We start from the raw sequence: 18,432 nt of genomic DNA on the forward strand, positions 1-18,432 counted from the left end.
TAGGTGTGTGTTGTACAGTGTGTAGGTGCGTGTGTTGTACAGTGTGTTGTACAGTGTGTAGGTGCGTGTGTTGTACAGTGTGTAGGTGCGTGTGTTGTACAGTGTGTAGGTGCGTGTGTTGTACAGTGTGTAGGTGTGTGTGTTGTACAGTGTGTAGGTGTGTGTTGTACAGTGCGCAGATGCCGCGGACAGACGGGTCTCAGTTGGTTTGATGTCCTTACTTTTAATACTTGCAAATACAACTTTTGGCCCGTAATTTCAATTCCCCATTTCAGCGACCAGAGAGAGAGGGGGGGGGGGCGTATATCCAGTCTCTGACTGTGTTACGTTATTATGAGAGTGCTCTCATACTTTAAATTGTATATATTTATATAAATATATTTGTGTGTGTGTGTCCGCATCTGTAGCCTGTTATTGTCTCATTATACCGCACTCTCAATGAATTCAAATAAAATATGTGGGGGAACAATGTTCAGCTGATCTAACAGAGATTATAAAATATGACAAAACACTCGACAGCTGATGCAGCTGTTGCCACGTCATAATGAACGGACGTCGCTTTAATATGACCGCTCAGAGGAGAGGAGTTCTCATTTCTTTAAACGTCTGCTGCTTCCCCTCCTCTCTCCTCGGTTCCCCTCCTCGGTCCTCCGCTCGCATCTCCTGTGGGCGGGTCTAAGTCTCGAGGAGGGGAGTCGAGGAGGGGAAATTTGAGTATTGAGAAGCCTCTAATATGTCTTTGATGCAGACACGAGTAAAGTTCTAATACAAGTTGAGGCGTTATCTAACTTGTTGACATGACCAACTTTCACTACATCCATAATTTAAAACTCTAATGGCTCCATTACACGTTTTCACATTACCTTTATAGTGTTTACTTTTACTCACCTTCAACAACCCTTTCACACTTTATATCCACTGCAGTATTTACTCTCTATCAATGTGTTATTACATGTTACTTGTTAGACGCTTTTATCCAAAGGGACTTACATACTCAATACTGTGGACAATCCCCACAGGAGCAATTTGGGGTGAAGTGTCTTTCCCAGGGACACAACGACATGCTGACTGCAGTGGGGTTTGAACCTGTGACCTCCTGATCCGAATACCAACTCACAACCCACTGAACCACACGCCTCCCACGCCATGTGTTTACCAGATGCTTAAACAATTAGTTAAGATCAGATATTTAAAAAGTCACACAATTGCTCGCAATAAATAAAAAGTCCAAAGATATTTTAATCCATTTCAATTTTGTGTTACCTTTGCAAAGATGATAGTGAATCCTACATGTTTTCAACAACATTAAAGGTCCCCTATTATACTGTTTTTCATCAATATATTATAGGTCTCAGATATATACAAAACATGTCTCTGAAGTATTAGGCTCGAGTTACCAAACAGGTCATTGCAGCATCCCATAATCCCCTCTGTTTCAGCCCTGTTTCAAAAGTGCTTATTCTCTGTCTGTTACTTACTTTAGATGAAAATAAGGAGCCCCTCCCCACGCCCCTCTGAGAGAGATTTGGTTACAAATAACTCAATGGTGCTCTAGGAGGAGATGCAGGTGATAAGGTGGGGGGGCTCATTTTCAGACAGTTTTTTATAGAAATGGATCAGGACAAAAAGTGAGCAAATAATTTTTCCTGAAACTTTACGAATCTCTTTACACAGAGGGGACACATGTTCATGTATAAAAGACATGAAAATTGTCTTGGATTTTGCATAATAGGTGACCTTTAAATTAAAATAACACATTCGAAGTAGAGATTTGAGATCAGACCAGTTGAGACAGTCACTTTAATGGCAATCTAGATAATTACATACTGTAGCAGCAGGAACATTCAGAAAACATCTTTAACGTCTAAAATCTTGCAAAGCAACAATGGTGTTTCATAAATATTCATATAGATAAATAAACTCTTCTGATGGGTATACATATCTTCATATATAACAAAAATGTGTTTGTACTTTGCTGGTAATTTCAAAACGACACAATTTCACCATGTACGTAAATGTGAAGCTAAAACAATGGTAAGAGGTGTACGCTTCTTTTCTTACCTTATTAAAAACTGTAATATGTAAATACTGCAGTATAGAACATCAAGTATCTACAATAACACATTGTATATTTACCCTTTAGAGTTCAGCTTACTATTTTGAACAGTTTGACGCTTTTTGAGGAAACAGTCCAGTCCAAACTGTTGCCCTTCAAACAGCAGCCCGTGATAAATCCGTACCTCGTGATTTATCCTTCAGTATTTCTCCGAACCAGACAAGATACATGTGCCTTGTTTAAATAAGTAGTTTGACATTTTGGGAGATACGCTCTTTTGCTTTCTGGAGAAGAGTGAGATAAGAAGATTGATACTCATGTATTTTGTCTGTTAAATGTAAGGCTACAGCAGTCCATTAGCTTAGCCTAGCAGACAGACTGTTTAATCTGTATTTACATTTGTGAGAATAGTCTAGTTGAGATGATAATTCATAATTAATTTATCTTTTTACACTAGTTTTTCATTCATCTAAAACGATATCTTTTATACAGAGTAGGCTCTCTAATTTCACATAAAACGTTACGACCAATTGGCCGAAAATAGCAGCTTAAAAATGAAAGCTTTCAGCTGAACTGTAACAAATGTATCATATAACATCCAATAAATGTTTTGAAAAATCAATTTACTAGTAAATTGAAATATTTCTGCCCAGCTATTGCTTAAAAAATTATATTTTTGCACAACAAAGTTCTTTACCGTAAAAACACTTTGTTATGCTGCACATGAATTCATAAAAAGTTTGTTTGTTCTTATATTGGCTCTCTTTATGGCATTTGTTCGTAGACTTTTTCTGGGACCGTAGGGAGATGAGAACTACATACAATGCATATTGTTTTTCACTTAACTATTAGCTTGTCAATTTCAAAGGAACTGGAAGGTAGATTTTGTTACCATTGAATAGAGACAGAATGTTTTAGAGTCCGGACAGTGACTTTACATGTTGCCATTGAATTAAATGTTTTATTGTCCCAAATAAATTATAATAACAAAAATAAAACACAAGAATTAGAAAAAAACAAACCTCCAGGAAAGTATACCACACTTGTCCTTTTGACGCCATAACTACAATCTAATATCTTATTGTGTTCCTATTTTTTTGTTAATATGAGTATCTTCAGTGAATCAAACTGCGTGCTTGTGTGTCCGGGGCGGGATATTCATGTGATTGGTTGTTGGTCAAGCTTCAGACACGCCCACCGGCAAGCTTCAACGCACGCTGCCGTGTGGACGCTGCGTTAGACTAGCTGTTTCTCCCTTTTTTCTTTTTTTTACGCTAAGCTAACTGGGCCATCTGACTGTTGCTTATAATTAACAGACAATTTCTTATCTAGGTTAATCATCTCCCAAAATGACAAACTTGTTGCTTTGTGATGGCAGCACACTATCAGTGTAAACAGTCCTATTTTTTTTTTTTGTATCAGTGTCCTCTCCCTCTGCTTAACACAACAGTATTTGCCAATATATAAAGACAGACTAAAGCTTCAATAAGCACATTCAATTCTGTTGAGACCTAAAAGTCGTGTTCAGTTCACCAAGGCATCCTGAATGTGTCCAGTGACAAGCAAACCTTAAAAAAAACCGCCTGTTTGTTTGTGTTTGTGCTGTTTGAAAGCTCTCCTGCAGACAGTACCTCTCTTATGAGTTCTGCTCTGCTTTGATTCTCCTGTCATTACTTGATAATAAAGGTAGAAAATAACAGTCCTGGCCCTGGCCATCTCTTTAATGACAAGCCCCATTCTTCGGTGTGTGTCTGCCTGCTGGCGGGTTGTTCGGCTACAGCGGTCACCACGCTTCAGCACACTGCACTTCATCCTTTCATCTTACACAGCACTGATCAATGTGAGATCACAGGGCACACCACTTCATCTGCTGCCTGCCCGTGCGTGCGTGTGTGTGTGTGTGTGTGTGTGTGTGTGTGTGTGTGTGTGTGTGTGTGTGTGTGTGTGTGTGTGTGTGTGTGTGTGTGTGTGTGTGTGTGTGTGTGTGTGAGAGAGAGAGAGAGAGATGGGTTTGTCTTCTCCCTTTCCCTCAGCAAGTAATTGGGTATGCCCAGAGGTTCAAAGTTGTGTAATCACTGTGTGTTCTTCTCCTCTCAGGGGACCGCATCGCGAAGTAAATGACTGTTCTTCTACACATTCTTCTAAAATTACAGATAGCATACAAGCAGACAATATAACTTTGAATAAATGTCATACAACAAATGGCACCTGTTATGTGTTTACATAGCTTGATAGCCTCTCAAAATGACGTAACAGGGCGAATAGATCAGAGAGATAGAGGGAATGGGCTTCAAGCACACAACACAGCTGTGATTAGCAACCTACTGTATATCCAAACCTGTATCTAAACTGATATACATTGTTTTGTTTTTTTATCAATATCACAGGTGTTCTCTCACTATCTATAAAAGAAGCAGGCGACTAGTACTTTTCAAAACATCTGGAATATGGTTACTTACAGGAAAAGACACACAAACAAACATTCTGCAGTGAGCAACAATCTTTTGTAGGAAGTGATAAAGAAACTTATCCTTCACAAAGTTCTGTGCATTTTAAATGTTTATCCACTCTGTAAGTGTAAAAATGTTGAAAGCCGCAGCTCTTTCAGAATGTTAATTTAAGGTTAAAGCTGCATAGATTTAACAGTCTTAAAGTCTTTAGGTAATTTGTTTCATGTAACAATGAATGAACAAACTCTCAGAGTGTGACTAATTCTATTGTAGTTTACTTCGGCTAAGCCCTGAGCTTTCATTTATTTCACACTCTTCAGTCAGAGTTAGATTTGTTCACTATTGTTTCTTATGAAGTGGCACAATGTCTTAAAAACAAAACATTAGAGTAGAGATACCAAGGCAGCTTAGCGCCAAACGATAATGGATAAATCACAAGATCTGCACAAGAGATTTTTTAAAGATGTAGTTCAAGAAAGGCTGGCAAAGCATTTCAAACGGGCCATTTAAGCCTCAACCATTCTATACAGCTTTTATATTCATGTACCCACTCGTCATCTGCCGTGGGACAGAGCAAAGAAAGAACAAGTGACCTTTTCACCCGGAGACACCGCGTCAAACTTGAGAAGATACTCTCGCAAGTTTCTTTCTATACTGTACATGCTTCATGATTTGAAACTAGGGTGTAGTCCAGGATGTTATCCGTCTGCAGTATATGCAAAAATCTGTGTCGTTACTCTGCCCAAAATAAATTGGAAATAAGCAGGGATGTCTATTTGGGTTTAAGGTGGACAACTTGCTCTTATGATTTGAGTTGCCCAAGTCAAGAAATACATTTTTCTCAAGAGTAAAACTTTCTACCAGACACGACACTTCTGCTCGGGGTTCATCAGACTGCCCTTCTTGCACTGGAAAGCTTCTGAGAACGCTTCGAAATTCTGGAGAGATCCAAGCACCCTAAAGACAAAATAAATACAAGACATTATGAAAAGAGATGAAACATGTGATGAATGCTAGAGGAGCACTAAGGTGGAATCAAGCTTCCAAGTGTTTACATTTGGATCAGCGATTGGGCAAGCTGCCCTGAAACCTGAGCTCCTTAGTCCATCACACAGAACATCAGGTGAACATGACGTACAAATAAAAGTGTTGAATCTGGTTACATTTCAACCTAAAATATCTGATTTATTTTTGGCCACTTTGGGTTAAACCGCTGTGAACACAACACTAACATCCTGTCACATGTTATGGTAATACAACACATTTGTTAGCCAACAGTTGTCTATTTTCCCATCCAGACGGAGCACCATTAGCATTTGATTTGTTTATGGCTGACTAAAAAACTATTTTTTACGTGTATGTTTTATTTGTTAGTCTCTATCAACTCATGACAAATATATCTGGTTCTTTAGCTGCTAAATGCTTCACTGTGTTCACCAGATGGTCACTAATCTGTTTGAGCAGGTTGTATATCATGTTTTTTTGGAGCTTTGTTTTGCTTCAAACAGCTGCTTGCGGTGCACAAAAACAAGCAGAGAGGATCTGAAGAGTTGGCATCACTACGGTCACAATAGAGTGGTGTTTTAATTATGTCATTCAAACTAGCGATTAAGATATTAATGTTTATAAATCTGAGCATACTGAAGATCCTTACCTGTACTCTAAAGGACTGTGTGAGTCAGTCTTGATAGACTGGCTGGCATACTCGGGCCGATAAGCACCACACCATACCTAGAAAATAAAGGCAAAATTGACCTTAAAAAGCAACCATTGAAAGAAGCTTTCTGCTGTTAGTATTAAAACCACTTTTTACAAACTAGAGTTAGTGTTTCCCTAACTCATGTTTATATCATCATTTTACTTTGAATCTAATAATTATTCTACCTCTTATGGTGCAAGTTTAGCAAGTTATTTTGCTCATGGACCAACAGACCAATTGTGAAACTCACCATCCCAATGGGGACCTGTTTAATTATTGAAGACCGTTTTCTGCTTTTCTGCATAACATTTCCTGGCACCCAGATGCTCTTTACTTTGGCAGCTCCTCTCCATCCCCTATGTGAGTGTTTTGAGATTGCTTCACCAGCTGACCCTCTCCCTTTGTCCAAGTGTTTACTCGTCAGCACCAAAAAGCAGCTGAAAAACTCCCCCTCTGAGCTTTGGCTCTTGACTCCAGATTGAGAAATGATTGTCTTTCCCTTTGTCTGCAATATTAATACATCCAGAATCAACATGTCCTCGTTAGTCTTACGTACTTGGGCAAAGTTAAGAAAGAACAGTTGCTTGTGGTCCATGTCTAGACCAGGGAGACGAGAATCCTCACCGTTCATCTCCACCCACTTTAGGTAAGCCTGTAAATACACACATACACTTAGAGATTTAGGATATGTTAGTTCATAACTAACATGTTGGACTTTGTCATTGTTCCTTCAATTGTTGGGTATTTATGCAGCTAACATCCAACCTTAAATGCTTGACGAACACCTCCATTGTCTGCAATGTTCTCCCCCAAAGTACTGATTCCACTGACCTGCAGCCACACCGACAAAACCAAAAACACACTCAGGCATGAAAACACTCATTCTGGTTTTTACTTAATACATAGTTTACAATCTCTGGGATTAACGCCAAGACACAACATCTCATTTAATAAATGCCACTGGGTGCTTACGTTTTGTCCACCTGCCAGCTTCCAGTTGAAGTTGCCATATTGTTGCACCATGCACTGCGACTGATCTTTAAAATGCTCAGCAGAGAAATTACTCCACCAGTTCAGCATATTACCATCTTTGTCAAAATTACGCCCTGTGAGGAAACACAATGCATTATGTTAAATACTGTTTGCCAAACATGATGCATCTAACAGTAACCTGTGTAACCAGTCAACTTAAAATAAACAGTTATTTTAAAATGACAGGGAATTTTAAACTGTATTTATCAGTTTGGGGTTCCCAAAATATCCATGAGGAATAACTTGTGTCTGACCGTTGTCATCAAATCCGTGTGTGATTTCATGTCCGATAACCATTCCTATTCCACCGAAGTTAAGGGCCTGGTGCTGATGTTTACTGAAGAAAGGCGGCTGCAGGATTCCTGCTGGAAAGACTGGGAAAACACTAGGAATGAAACAATACAACTGAAATACACTAAGAAGTCACTGACTAACCATTAAAAAAAACACATCTCTTATTTTTCCATAGAGGCAAAGCTCCTACCTATCTGATTCCTGTTGGGTGAGTAGAATGCGTTCACCACAGCAGCACCAATGATCCACCTGAGGAATGATTGGTTTACAATTTAGAAAAGAGCATTAAACTGCATTTTCAGTGGTATATACCATGCTAGAAAAACCATGCACAGCGCATATTTTGCTTATGAAACAAAACATTAAAATCTTCACTACCAATGCTCTTTAATGATTACTTAATGATGTCACAGAGCAATCTTCACTTGTAGGACCTTTAGTTCTCCATTTTTGAAAAGTTTTTTGTTATGTTTTCAGAACAGCCACGTTAACTATCTATGAAACCGACATTTATCGACCTCATCTTACATGGCGTTTTGTTGTGATTATGTTTTATGTCTCATAGAGTCATACAAAAACACAAAGATTACAGGAGCTTTCGTTCATAAGGACAGTTTGCTCTTTCAGATTTATCAGCAGCTTACAAGTCTGGGTCGACTGGTTCTCTGAGCTTCTTCAGACTCTTCTGTGCTTCAGACTTGAGGTTTTCAAGGATGTTCTCAAAGTAGTTTTCTTCACTAAAATTCAGCTGAAACCGGACAATCAGAGATCAGTGACATGTCAGGTATTTCCAGAGTGGCTTAGGAACAGACCCAGTCCTTACTTACATGAGCGTACTCCTGGTCAAGCTTCTGGTTGCTTTTCTGCAGAATATGATCCGGATAGCCAATATGCTCCTTGATTGCCATGGCCTATGTGACATACAGAACGATTAGTGTGATTATATGGAACATCTAAAGAAGATAAACCCTTATATTTTTGGCTTGGCTTCCTCTGATACCTTCTCTCTTGCCTTCTCCTTCGAAGGAGTATCCATCCAGCTCAACTCCTCCAGTGTTTCCACATATGCTTGCTGGATCTTACCGATAAGATCACTGACCTGTGAACAAAGTAACACAATCTCATACAGAAGCAAGCTGTCATAGTTATGGGGCCCTGTTTAACACATTACATTTTGTCTATAACATACTGTACATTGTGTTCATTTAACATATATTTAATAAATTATGTTCAAAGAATGCAAGGGGCGATGACAATAACAACTACTCTAACAATTGTGTGTGAAAAGCAGAAAATGCATTAAAGTGCACTTTAAGTCCAAGAAAAATACTCAGTGATTGTACACATACCTATCAACCAACACATTTAAATGAAATAAGGTAACCCAGTCAGTTTTTGGCGCTGCAAAATAAACGCAAAAGTGCCAAAAGCGAGCCTTGAATGGCCATTTCAGGCTGGCGCTAAAAGCAAGTCAATCTCCGTAAACCCCCATGGTAAAATGCTCAACTTTACAGCGGAAATAAATAGGTTTTACTGCCTGATACAAAATAAACTTGTTTTTGATACAATTTCAGGCAGGCTTCAAAACTAATCGTTTCAGGTATAATGATGTATGAGAACAATAATGTGTGTTTTCAACATCAAACTGGGGGTTACAGAAGTGAAGCCCTTACCATTCGTTTGCTTTCTCCAGCAAAAGTCTCATGCACATACAGAGCTCCAACTGCGTTCTCCATGCTGTTCTGGACATAGCGGACACATTCCCGCCACCAAGCATCCTCCACAGTGGTCCCATAGAGAGTCTGACACAGACAGCAGACACATTGTAGGTCAGTTTTTGAATAAATGCTCATTTTTTTATGTGCTGCCTTATCATCGTCATCGCACCTTTCTGTAACGGGCTCTGGTGTCTTTGAAACGGCGGCTCAAGCTATTAACCCTGTCAACAATGAGCTGCCAGGTGAGGTAGTTCTGCATAGTCCTGCAATTATAAAGTATACAATATCTTGTTAAAATGTTACTGAATTGTAAATATTCTGTAATATGTTCATTTTCATGGACTCTGCGTAACCCTCTTGGCCTGACCTGACACTGTGTTTGGGGAGAACGTCATTCATCTTCTCGAGGTACGGAGAGCTGTACACCACCACCTCCTCCTCCAGCTGGATGTCAACAGACACGCTGGCCAGCACACCTTGGATAAAACGTGTCCAGTTAAAACCCTGCAAAACAAAGAGGTAGGAGATGTTTTCGCGTATTAAATACATTTTTAGAGATGTCCTTCAGTTCTCAGTTTTATGTTAATCGAATGTGTTTGGGTTAAGGACAAAATCAAGAGATTTAAAGACAACAACTTGGACACTTTTTTCTGACATTGTCTTGCCCCGCTTCCTGTTTTTGTGCTAGGCTAACGAGTAAGCTTCATAATATTTACAGAAATTAAAGCGGTGTCACTCTTTTTATCTTACTTGGCAATAAGGCAAATTCAAGGTGTATTTTAAAAATGTTGAGCCATTTATTTCATGTGTGAGATACAGATATTCTTACCCAGGTCTTAGTTCAACTATATAAACAATGTGCCTTATTTAAAGAATGGCCAGCTATGGTTCATCATTACCAAGTAAAAAAGCTGTCAACTTCTCTGCTCAAAGGCACCTCAAAGTAGTTGTTTATAAAGCGGTAACATAATTGTTTATGTGTTTGAATAGGTGACTTTCAGTACAAAAAACAAATGAAATAACACCTACATTAAAGTTGAAAGTGCTCTGTAGCTCTCCAAGTGTCATCTTGTTGTAGAGAACGGTGACATCTTGGCGCTCCTCTGCCGGTGATGTGGCCTGTCCAACGAACAGGAAGGAAGAAGCTTTCCATAAACTGATCTTGGTTATATATATGCACATTTTCTCTCCTGTCATCAGCAAAGTCTCATTCGTCCCGCGCTAGACAGACATTGACAAAAAGACCTGGTTAAAAGCTTGGCTGCTATCTTTCAACTGAAACAGAGAGGTTTTCATTTGTCATCTTGTCATTATTCCTTTTTCCTTTGCTGCACAATTTCATTTCCTGTTGTGGCTGGCACTCACATTGGCGATGTCTGTCTCCAGCTCCAGCACTTGCATCATTTCCTCCCACACTCGGTCGTCATCCTGAGTCAAGTTCCTGTCCTCTCGAGTTATCTTCGCAATAGAAACCATGAAGTGTAGATAGGCCTCTCGAACCTACGGTGCAATCACAAGCTATAAAATGCTGTTTTCCAAAACAAATCACAGTTGTGTCAGATTAATGAAGGTGAATTGTATTACAATATTTTGTAACACTCAAATAAGAAGAAAATTACACTTTTTTAAAAATATATATAATCCAGGGACTATGAGAACTTTGAATTGTGATTTAGGACGGGCTGTCACTGTTAACAACTTGACGACTTTCTTGCTAGATTTAAAGACTTTATGAGCTAGTACTGATTCTCATTAGAAAAGAGTTGACACTGGGTTTTTAACTTGGACTTTTTTATATTTAGCTCACTCTTGCTGGCTTCTCTTCAATGATACCGAACCGAGAATTAAGAACAGAGATAATATGGACCTGACAGTGGACTGTTTCTTTAGTAAAAATAGGTTTTATTGCAGCTGTAACAAGTATTAATTATCATTCTGTCAATGATGTTAACACCAAAAAAGGAAATCCCTTCATCCAATTGTATTTTAAATGATGGAGGAAGAAATCTGAGCGAAAGTTTTCTCCATATTTTACGAATAAAACAAACATGATCTCCATGATCGGTGATAGTGTACAGTAGTCAGAAAATATGTTTGAGAACTTACTTTTTTGTAGTTTCCATCGTTGAAGTAATAGTCTCTTGATGGCATTCCAAGTCCCGGCTGGTCAATCTAAACAGATTTACAAAAATAACATTATTTATGTTATTGTTGGACTTTGGTGAATTCTAACCAACAGTAATAGACTAGCAACTTACATGTTCCTCAAGGTTAAATTACAGTTTTTATCAATTGAGTATTGAGTAGAGGGCATAGATTACTGATTTGATTTGGTTGGCCTTTTAAGGTGGCTAAAATATGCGTTGCTGATGCTCCCATCCACAGCAGTACAATCACTCTGCTTTTATGGCTATGACTATGTACCTATGTAAGGATAAAGTACATACAATCCCCTTAAAATAATTAGAAACTACTCCTTTAAGAGACACACAAACACATAATGGCTCTATAAAGACATCATGACTGTTAAGTGTTGTTTTGTGGTCTTACATAAATGATATGGCGCCGAGAGTCCCGGTCGTCCGTCCACACATACATGTCCAGCAGAACCTTCTTGTGGAAATGAGCTGTAAGCTTGGCCAGAGTGTCCTCAAGGCTCCATGCTTCCTCTGCAATTACAGGGGGGGGGGGGGGGATTTAATTTAGACAAGGTAATCTTTTTGTAAATAACTATTTAATTTAGCATCATGCAAAAATGAGGCTCCCTATTCTTCCGCTGCACATTTAACTGGGCAATCTGTGTAAATCTGTGTGTGCAGATGTGTCTGTGTATGTTTGGTTAATGCTGTTTGAGCATCTGTCTATGATTACATTTAATTAACGAGGCAAGAGCCAGGAGCTTGGGGAAGAGCAGTGTAGACTATTTAAAGCCCACTTTACAATCCTCAGTGAGGACCTGCTTCTACCTACTCAACACACTCCCAAACTCCACACATGACCGCTCTGATGAAGAGCCTCGGTCGGACTCTTGACAATTGTGTAGAATTGCTTAGTCGTACACAGCAATTCTACATGTGTGAGCAAATGTATCTGAGTAGGACGTATTGCAGGTGCACTTGTGCATGTTTGTACAGAACAAGCTGTGGACATTAGGGTGTGTTTGTACCGGTAGTGATGTTCCAGTCATCTGTCGCCACAGGCCAGTCCCCGATACTCTCGATGAGCCTCAGGAGGGGCCTAGAGTCACGCTGCTCTATAAGGCCTGCACCAAAAATATATATAATATAATGATATATATATATATATATTATAAACATGCAACCACACTTTATTCCCTTCATTCTGTCGGAAAACCACATTATTAAAATTGAGACTTTTAGTTTTATCTTTGAAACATCAAGTGAAAAAACCAATTGCAACTCACAAATACCTTTTCTTTTTAACCACCATGGATGAGAAATCAATAAAAGGTTAATATATTCTGTAAGATATCCTGCTAGGCTGCATCTGGTTAGTATCTGCAGGTCCTAAAGATTCTTCAAGATTATTAAAATTCAACATTTTTAAAATTACATTTTTGAAGCTTTTAACTTGGTGATCCCCTGCAGAATCCTGGCTGTGTGATAGCCTGCTACATAAACAACTTCAGAAACTGTTATTTATATGTTTTCTCGGAATAAAACCCGCATTTTCAGACAGCAGAAATAGAGACTTACTCTCATTCATGCAGGAGTTGTAAAGGACTTTGGCCTTCTTGATGGCATTTCTGTCCTCTTCATTGTCCGTCTCGAGAACACCTGAAACGACAAAACACATGCATGCAGACATTGTATCTCTGAATGAAGCCCCCTCATGGCCCTGGATGCTGCAGTCCACTGAAACCCAGCTGACCTTTGAGTACAATCTCTAGCTTGTCCCGCAGAATGTCAAAGATGCTGTGGCGGGAGCTCGTCTCCGGGATCACGTGTCTCTCCAGCCAACCCCCGCAGGCGTACTGGTAGAAGTTATCACAAGGCTCCACAGACTTATCCATGTTCTGCAACAGCCGAGCAGCTTTGAGGCATCACAGAGACAAGAGAGGTGAGGGAGGCAGGACAGTGAACATCGTAATGTGGATATAACATACTTTGAAAGGAAAGGGGGCTGACTTTGTTTACAAAACGGAACAGCAAGAGAGCGAATAAGATAACAGTCCCTCTCACCTGCAGTAACACAGTCTGCAGTTGTACACACACTGTTGGAGCGAATCAGCTGGCCTGAAACAAATCAGTGTCAACATTCAGCATAAGCACCATTGGACAAACTACCCCCAGACTGAGACAAGGAGGATGTTGTTGTGTGAAAAAGCTCAGACTAAATAGATGTATGTGTGGTCTGTGTGTGACTGTCAGTGTCTGTGTCAGCAGTGACTTTGTTCTTTCACTTTTGTGTGGCAATGCTGATCAGGCAGTAAAAGGAATTACAGTGACTATCAGAGGTGCAGGCTTCAATATGACACATGCAAACCCACTTATCCCACGGTGCGACCTGTGTTGAGTTTATAAGCTTAAAGCGACCAACGCTCACCTTCACTTGTTGTGCTCCTCGACAAAGTTGTCCTGTTGGATTGCTCTGCATTGGTTGGAAGAAACATGAACAAACATTAGACACAGTCAGGGTATCTTATAATGATCAATTATCATTTAAGCATGGGGAAACATAATTATGTCCCAGGCAGAGTTGTATTTGTGTTTGCAAGTCAACAAAATCCTGAAATAAAGAGCCTGCAGTTAAAAAGTGTTATCATTAAACCTGTCTGTGTGTATAGTTGATATACATGTATGGTATTTTGAAGCTGGAGTAACACTAACCTTTAAAAATCTCTAAAAAGGTTAGCCAATGAAGTGTGCATCAATATTGCATCTGAAAGCACGTCTAGGGTCAGGATTATTTCCTGTGTCGATGCCAACTCGCAGTCACACATACAAAGCAGGAAGACCCTCCATCTGTAATATCTGGATCTTTCCTCAGTGATCCATTACCTTTCACAACCGATGTGTAGAGGACTGCCAACCCAGCCAAGGCACAGCTGACCAACAGCAGCAGCACGGACAGACCGATTTCTGCAACAGTCCAACGGCGCTTTCCAGGTTTACTTGATTTCTCCATGATATCCATTTGGCTTTCGGATTTGCCCATATTCCTCCTGACTGCCGGCTCTGTGGGAAAGACACTGTTAGAGTGTGGGATGATCCAGGCAGAGAGAGAGAGGTGTGTGTGTGTGGGCAGTGATCCATCAGTAAACTGTGCCAGCCGACCTGAAGTGAGTGAGCTTCAACTGCTTAACACCTACAACAACTTCACTGACAGGAGTTGTGAAACTGTTCTGGTCTCGTTGCAGAAACACAGTTTGACACTAGACAAGTTATTCTTGCTATTCTGGTTATTTCTGCAGCCTTTGCATAACTATTTTTTGAGCATGTTGAATACACAAAATATGGCCTTTAAAATAGTCTTAATAAAAACTAAGCGGGACGAAATTCTCCTTACATGTATCAATGCTATCTTAATGTGAGATCAACTCATAATGGAATGGGAGATTAAGTAGGAACTGACACAATGACTGCTTTGTCTATATTAGCTTATGTTTGCTGCAAGGGACATAATTGGTTTCCAACCTGGAAACAATGAGTTGACTTTGTCATGTGAAATAGCTGATACTATCTCAATATTTAAAAAAACCTCAGACGGAAACAGGAGCTGAGAAAAAAAGTCCACACTTCAACCAAAGACAGTGAAAAGTAGAAATACCTTTGTTTTAATTGCTCACAAGCCAAAGATATAAGAATCCTCAGAAATAAGGAACACAAACATAAGTGATGCATTTATGTGTTATGGGAGCTTGATAGGTCCAGTAGCGCTAATGTGTGAGCTATAAACACGAGTTTTATTTTAATGACTTGTGCCGCAGGCCAGTATGAGTAAATGCTATTATTGTCCAATTTGTAAAGGTAGTTTGGTAGCTGTCTTGATATGTACATTGTTGTTTGTCTTAACAATATTTGTGTTAAACCAATCATTCAACACCTTCTCTTTCCATTTTGAATTTGAAACAGAAATCATACTAAGTTCTCTCAGTAATATTATTATTTACTTTCCCCATATAGCCCAGCCCTTCTGCCACATAGTGTCTTGCCTGTTGAAATGATTATTTTACTTTAATAATGATAGTTCTCAAGGGACCAGTGCCCCTGTTTTAATAACTTGACCACATTTTGTTTAGTGCAAGAGGGACATTATTTTCCACTTAATCATTGAGCTCCATCTGTTGTTAATATAGGAGAGCCAGTCATTGTGTATAATTAATATGACATTAATTCTGGAAACAATTTGGGGAACAGAAACAGATGAAATATTTGCTCACACACACACACACACACACACACACACACACACACACACACACACACACACACACACACACACACACACACACACACACACACACACACACACACACACACACACACACACACACACACACACACACACACACACACACACACAAACACACACACACACACACACACACACACACACACACACACACGCACGCACGCACGCATGCATGCTATTAGACCTCTAGACATAGCCTAAGCCCATACTTCAAGAGAGCTAATTTCTCTGCACAATAATGATGTATGTGTGAACACAATATTGCAAATGAACATTTGTGCAGAGGACAAAACCACAATCACCCGTGGCTTTCAGCAGCATTGCTTTGTATCTATTCACTCTGCAGCACCTGTTTCTCCATAACCAGCACCATTGCCCTATCATTAGGCCTGACAGGGGACGGGCTGTAAATCAGAGGTCCACACTGCTGTGCCCCATTAGCCCTAACTGATGAATACTCATGGGCACATATCTGGCACTACAGTGATGAAGAGCAGGCAGGGGCTTGTTAGAGCTTCACTCACTGACACCCTCAGTATCACAGTGCACACAAACGACTCTGAGGCAAAATCCAGCCATACTGCATCAGGAAGCAAGACAGGCCTCACTTAGCAATAATGTGCAGTCCACAATGCAAGATCTACATCTTTGTATGTCCTCAGATGTTGAGCTGTGCTCCATTTCTGTTTAATTTCTCCCTGTTTTTGGGAGGAATTCAGGCATGTTATATTGTATTTATGAATAACCCAATGCATAATAAATCTGTGGCTTCTTCCCATTTCAATAAAGCAAAATTACAAAAAAGACATGTCAAAAAATTAAAATAATATCTATTTTAGGAATTGGCGAAATGGCTTTACAAAAAGATAATTCTCCCTGGAGCAATACATCTGACTCACAAGCCTTTGGTAAATCCAAAAGAACATTATGTCAGCCAACAATTTTAAATATGAAAAAATGTAATGTAGACATATTATAAATGTAGTGTTTTATCTGATGATTATATACTGTATTCTTTATTATTTTTGAAACATGCTGTTAAAATCAAGTATAATATGACACATTTTTACTTTCTTCCTTGCAAATATATAAATCATTATTTTATATATATAATTTTTTTTTTTTTATGGCTGGAATTGTACTTTTTATTGTGATTGCAGACTGTCCTAGTATTTGTTTAGCCTGAGAGACAAATCCCAGGGCCACAATTTTACGGCTGCCTTTTGCAATGAGTGCAAGGTAATAAGCGGTGCATTTGCAACAAAAAGAAAAACAGAAAGAAGCCAGGAACAAAATAAAAGTCTGCATTGACAGAGAAGATCTGCTTCTCTTCCTCCAGCTGCAGTGCTACACAACATCGTCCAGCTTCATGCTCGTGAACCACAGTGAGGCTTCTGCAGATTATGTGTCAAAGAGGGAATAGTTATAATAAAAAAAAAATGGGCTGACTAAGCGACAATATTAAGATTCATTACTGGTTTGCATTTCCAAAATGATCTAAAGTCAAGCAAAAACACACACATTTAAAGCAAACACATTGACCAATAGTAGGCTACCACCTTCCAGATCCTTTACATTTACTAAAATCTCTGACCGTTTCAAGTTCCCAGGACACCAACTTCTACATCATGAAAACAATAGATATAAAGCTTTTATTTTCTACACATGTATGCACACAGGTTAAGACAGATTTATATAAAGACACTGATGATTCAACCCTAATTGAGGACCGATTGGTAAACATGTGGTCATTCATTTACTGAGACTAACCTTAAAGAACAATTTTCTACCAACATGAAGTAGGTAGATGTGCATTTTATATGCATGAAATAAATGTTCACAAAGCAGTGGCATGGTGTAAGCCAACAGGTCAGAGATTTAAATTAAGCCTTTCTATGAAGGTGAGACCAATCAGTGCTGAATGTTTTCAGGTCTGCTTGTTTTAAGCACATTAATTAAGATTACGTTCAGTGACTGGTACAGTTCTTCTCTAAACGTACTGCAAAACAAGGATTAACTCGCAGGTCAGACTGCCAACACACGTTCTCTGGTTCAGTATAATTTGCTTTGCTACTTATCGTATAGTACACCTCAAAGTCTATAAATACAACTCAAAATCTTAAAACATTTCTCAAAAATCTGTCCTGGGACAGCCGAGGATCTGGCGGGAGTGATTCCTAAAGGCTGCCGTTTCAGGTGGCTAACTTGGCTTTGGTGCTTCTCAGCAAACAGGAATTTAATCAGGAGGATCCAGAGGCTTACCTTTGTATGTGGATGGTAGAAATCCCTGAGCCGTTTCCCCCCACAGCGTGCTAATATCTCAAACACCCCTGCTGAGCATCCACTCAGAGCTGGTGTGAGAAATGAGTCTGTGCTGCGGGTTGAAGGAGACGTTATCCAGCTCAGTGTGCTGCTCAGGGAATGAGTGAGGCAGCAAAGGGAGAGGGAGAGCAAGACACAGATGGAGGGAGGGAGAGCAAGACACAGATGGAGAGAGAGAGAGAGAGAGAGAGAGAGAGAGAGAGAGAGAGAGAGAGAGAGAGAGAGAGAGCAGATGGGAGGTGATAGAGCATTGTTTTCGGTCCTATGATAAGATGTTGGAGATCTGTTTGTTATGAGGGGATGAGGATGGTGACGATATGTGTGTACCTGAAGGGTCAACAGGATGTGTTACAGTGAGCATACATTTCCCCTTGTTCTCCCTGTGGTGTATCCCCAGCTGGAAAGGAAAGGGCAGGAAAATCTGGA

The 18,432-nt window shown here is 39.6% G+C and overlaps 1 protein-coding gene across 1 annotated transcript; it reads right to left on the reverse strand.

Moving 5' to 3' along the window:
* Nucleotides 1-1,786: 1,786 nt before the first annotated feature.
* Nucleotides 1,787-18,128, reverse strand: mmel1 (membrane metallo-endopeptidase-like 1). Its single transcript, XM_034083720.2, has 24 exons — nucleotides 17,947-18,128; nucleotides 14,271-14,447; nucleotides 13,816-13,860; nucleotides 13,452-13,505; nucleotides 13,141-13,302; nucleotides 12,966-13,046; nucleotides 12,416-12,511; nucleotides 11,800-11,918; nucleotides 11,356-11,421; nucleotides 10,615-10,749; nucleotides 10,279-10,368; nucleotides 9,617-9,753; nucleotides 9,419-9,512; nucleotides 9,205-9,333; nucleotides 8,532-8,630; nucleotides 8,359-8,442; nucleotides 8,176-8,279; nucleotides 7,722-7,780; nucleotides 7,492-7,611; nucleotides 7,178-7,311; nucleotides 6,971-7,036; nucleotides 6,762-6,857; nucleotides 6,161-6,237; nucleotides 1,787-5,463 (listed from the first exon to the last, which is right to left on the reverse strand). Exons 2-24 carry the CDS (start codon nucleotides 14,425-14,427, stop codon nucleotides 5,364-5,366), a joined length of 2,304 nt encoding a protein of 767 aa, XP_033939611.1. The 5' UTR covers nucleotides 14,428-14,447; nucleotides 17,947-18,128; the 3' UTR covers nucleotides 1,787-5,363.
* Nucleotides 18,129-18,432: the final 304 nt, after the last annotated feature.

This window comes from Pseudochaenichthys georgianus, chromosome 5, assembly GCF_902827115.2.
Source record: "Pseudochaenichthys georgianus chromosome 5, fPseGeo1.2, whole genome shotgun sequence".
Classification (NCBI taxonomy): Eukaryota; Metazoa; Chordata; class Actinopteri; order Perciformes; family Channichthyidae; genus Pseudochaenichthys; species Pseudochaenichthys georgianus.

What these genes read in the sequence shown, in the direction of transcription:
- mmel1 (XM_034083720.2), bottom strand. Translation starts at nt 14,427, where the DNA reads ATGGGCAAATCCGAAAGCCAAATGGATATCATGGAGAAATCAAGTAAA. An exon ending in GAACCAGTCGACCCAGACTT is followed by an intron (nt 7,781 to 8,175) that starts GTAAGCTGCTGA and finishes ATCATTCCTCAG; the next exon opens with GTGGATCATTGGTGCTGCTG. An exon ending in ACCCAACAGGAATCAGATAG is followed by an intron (nt 7,612 to 7,721) that starts GTAGGAGCTTTG and finishes GTGTTTTCCCAG; the next exon opens with TCTTTCCAGCAGGAATCCTG.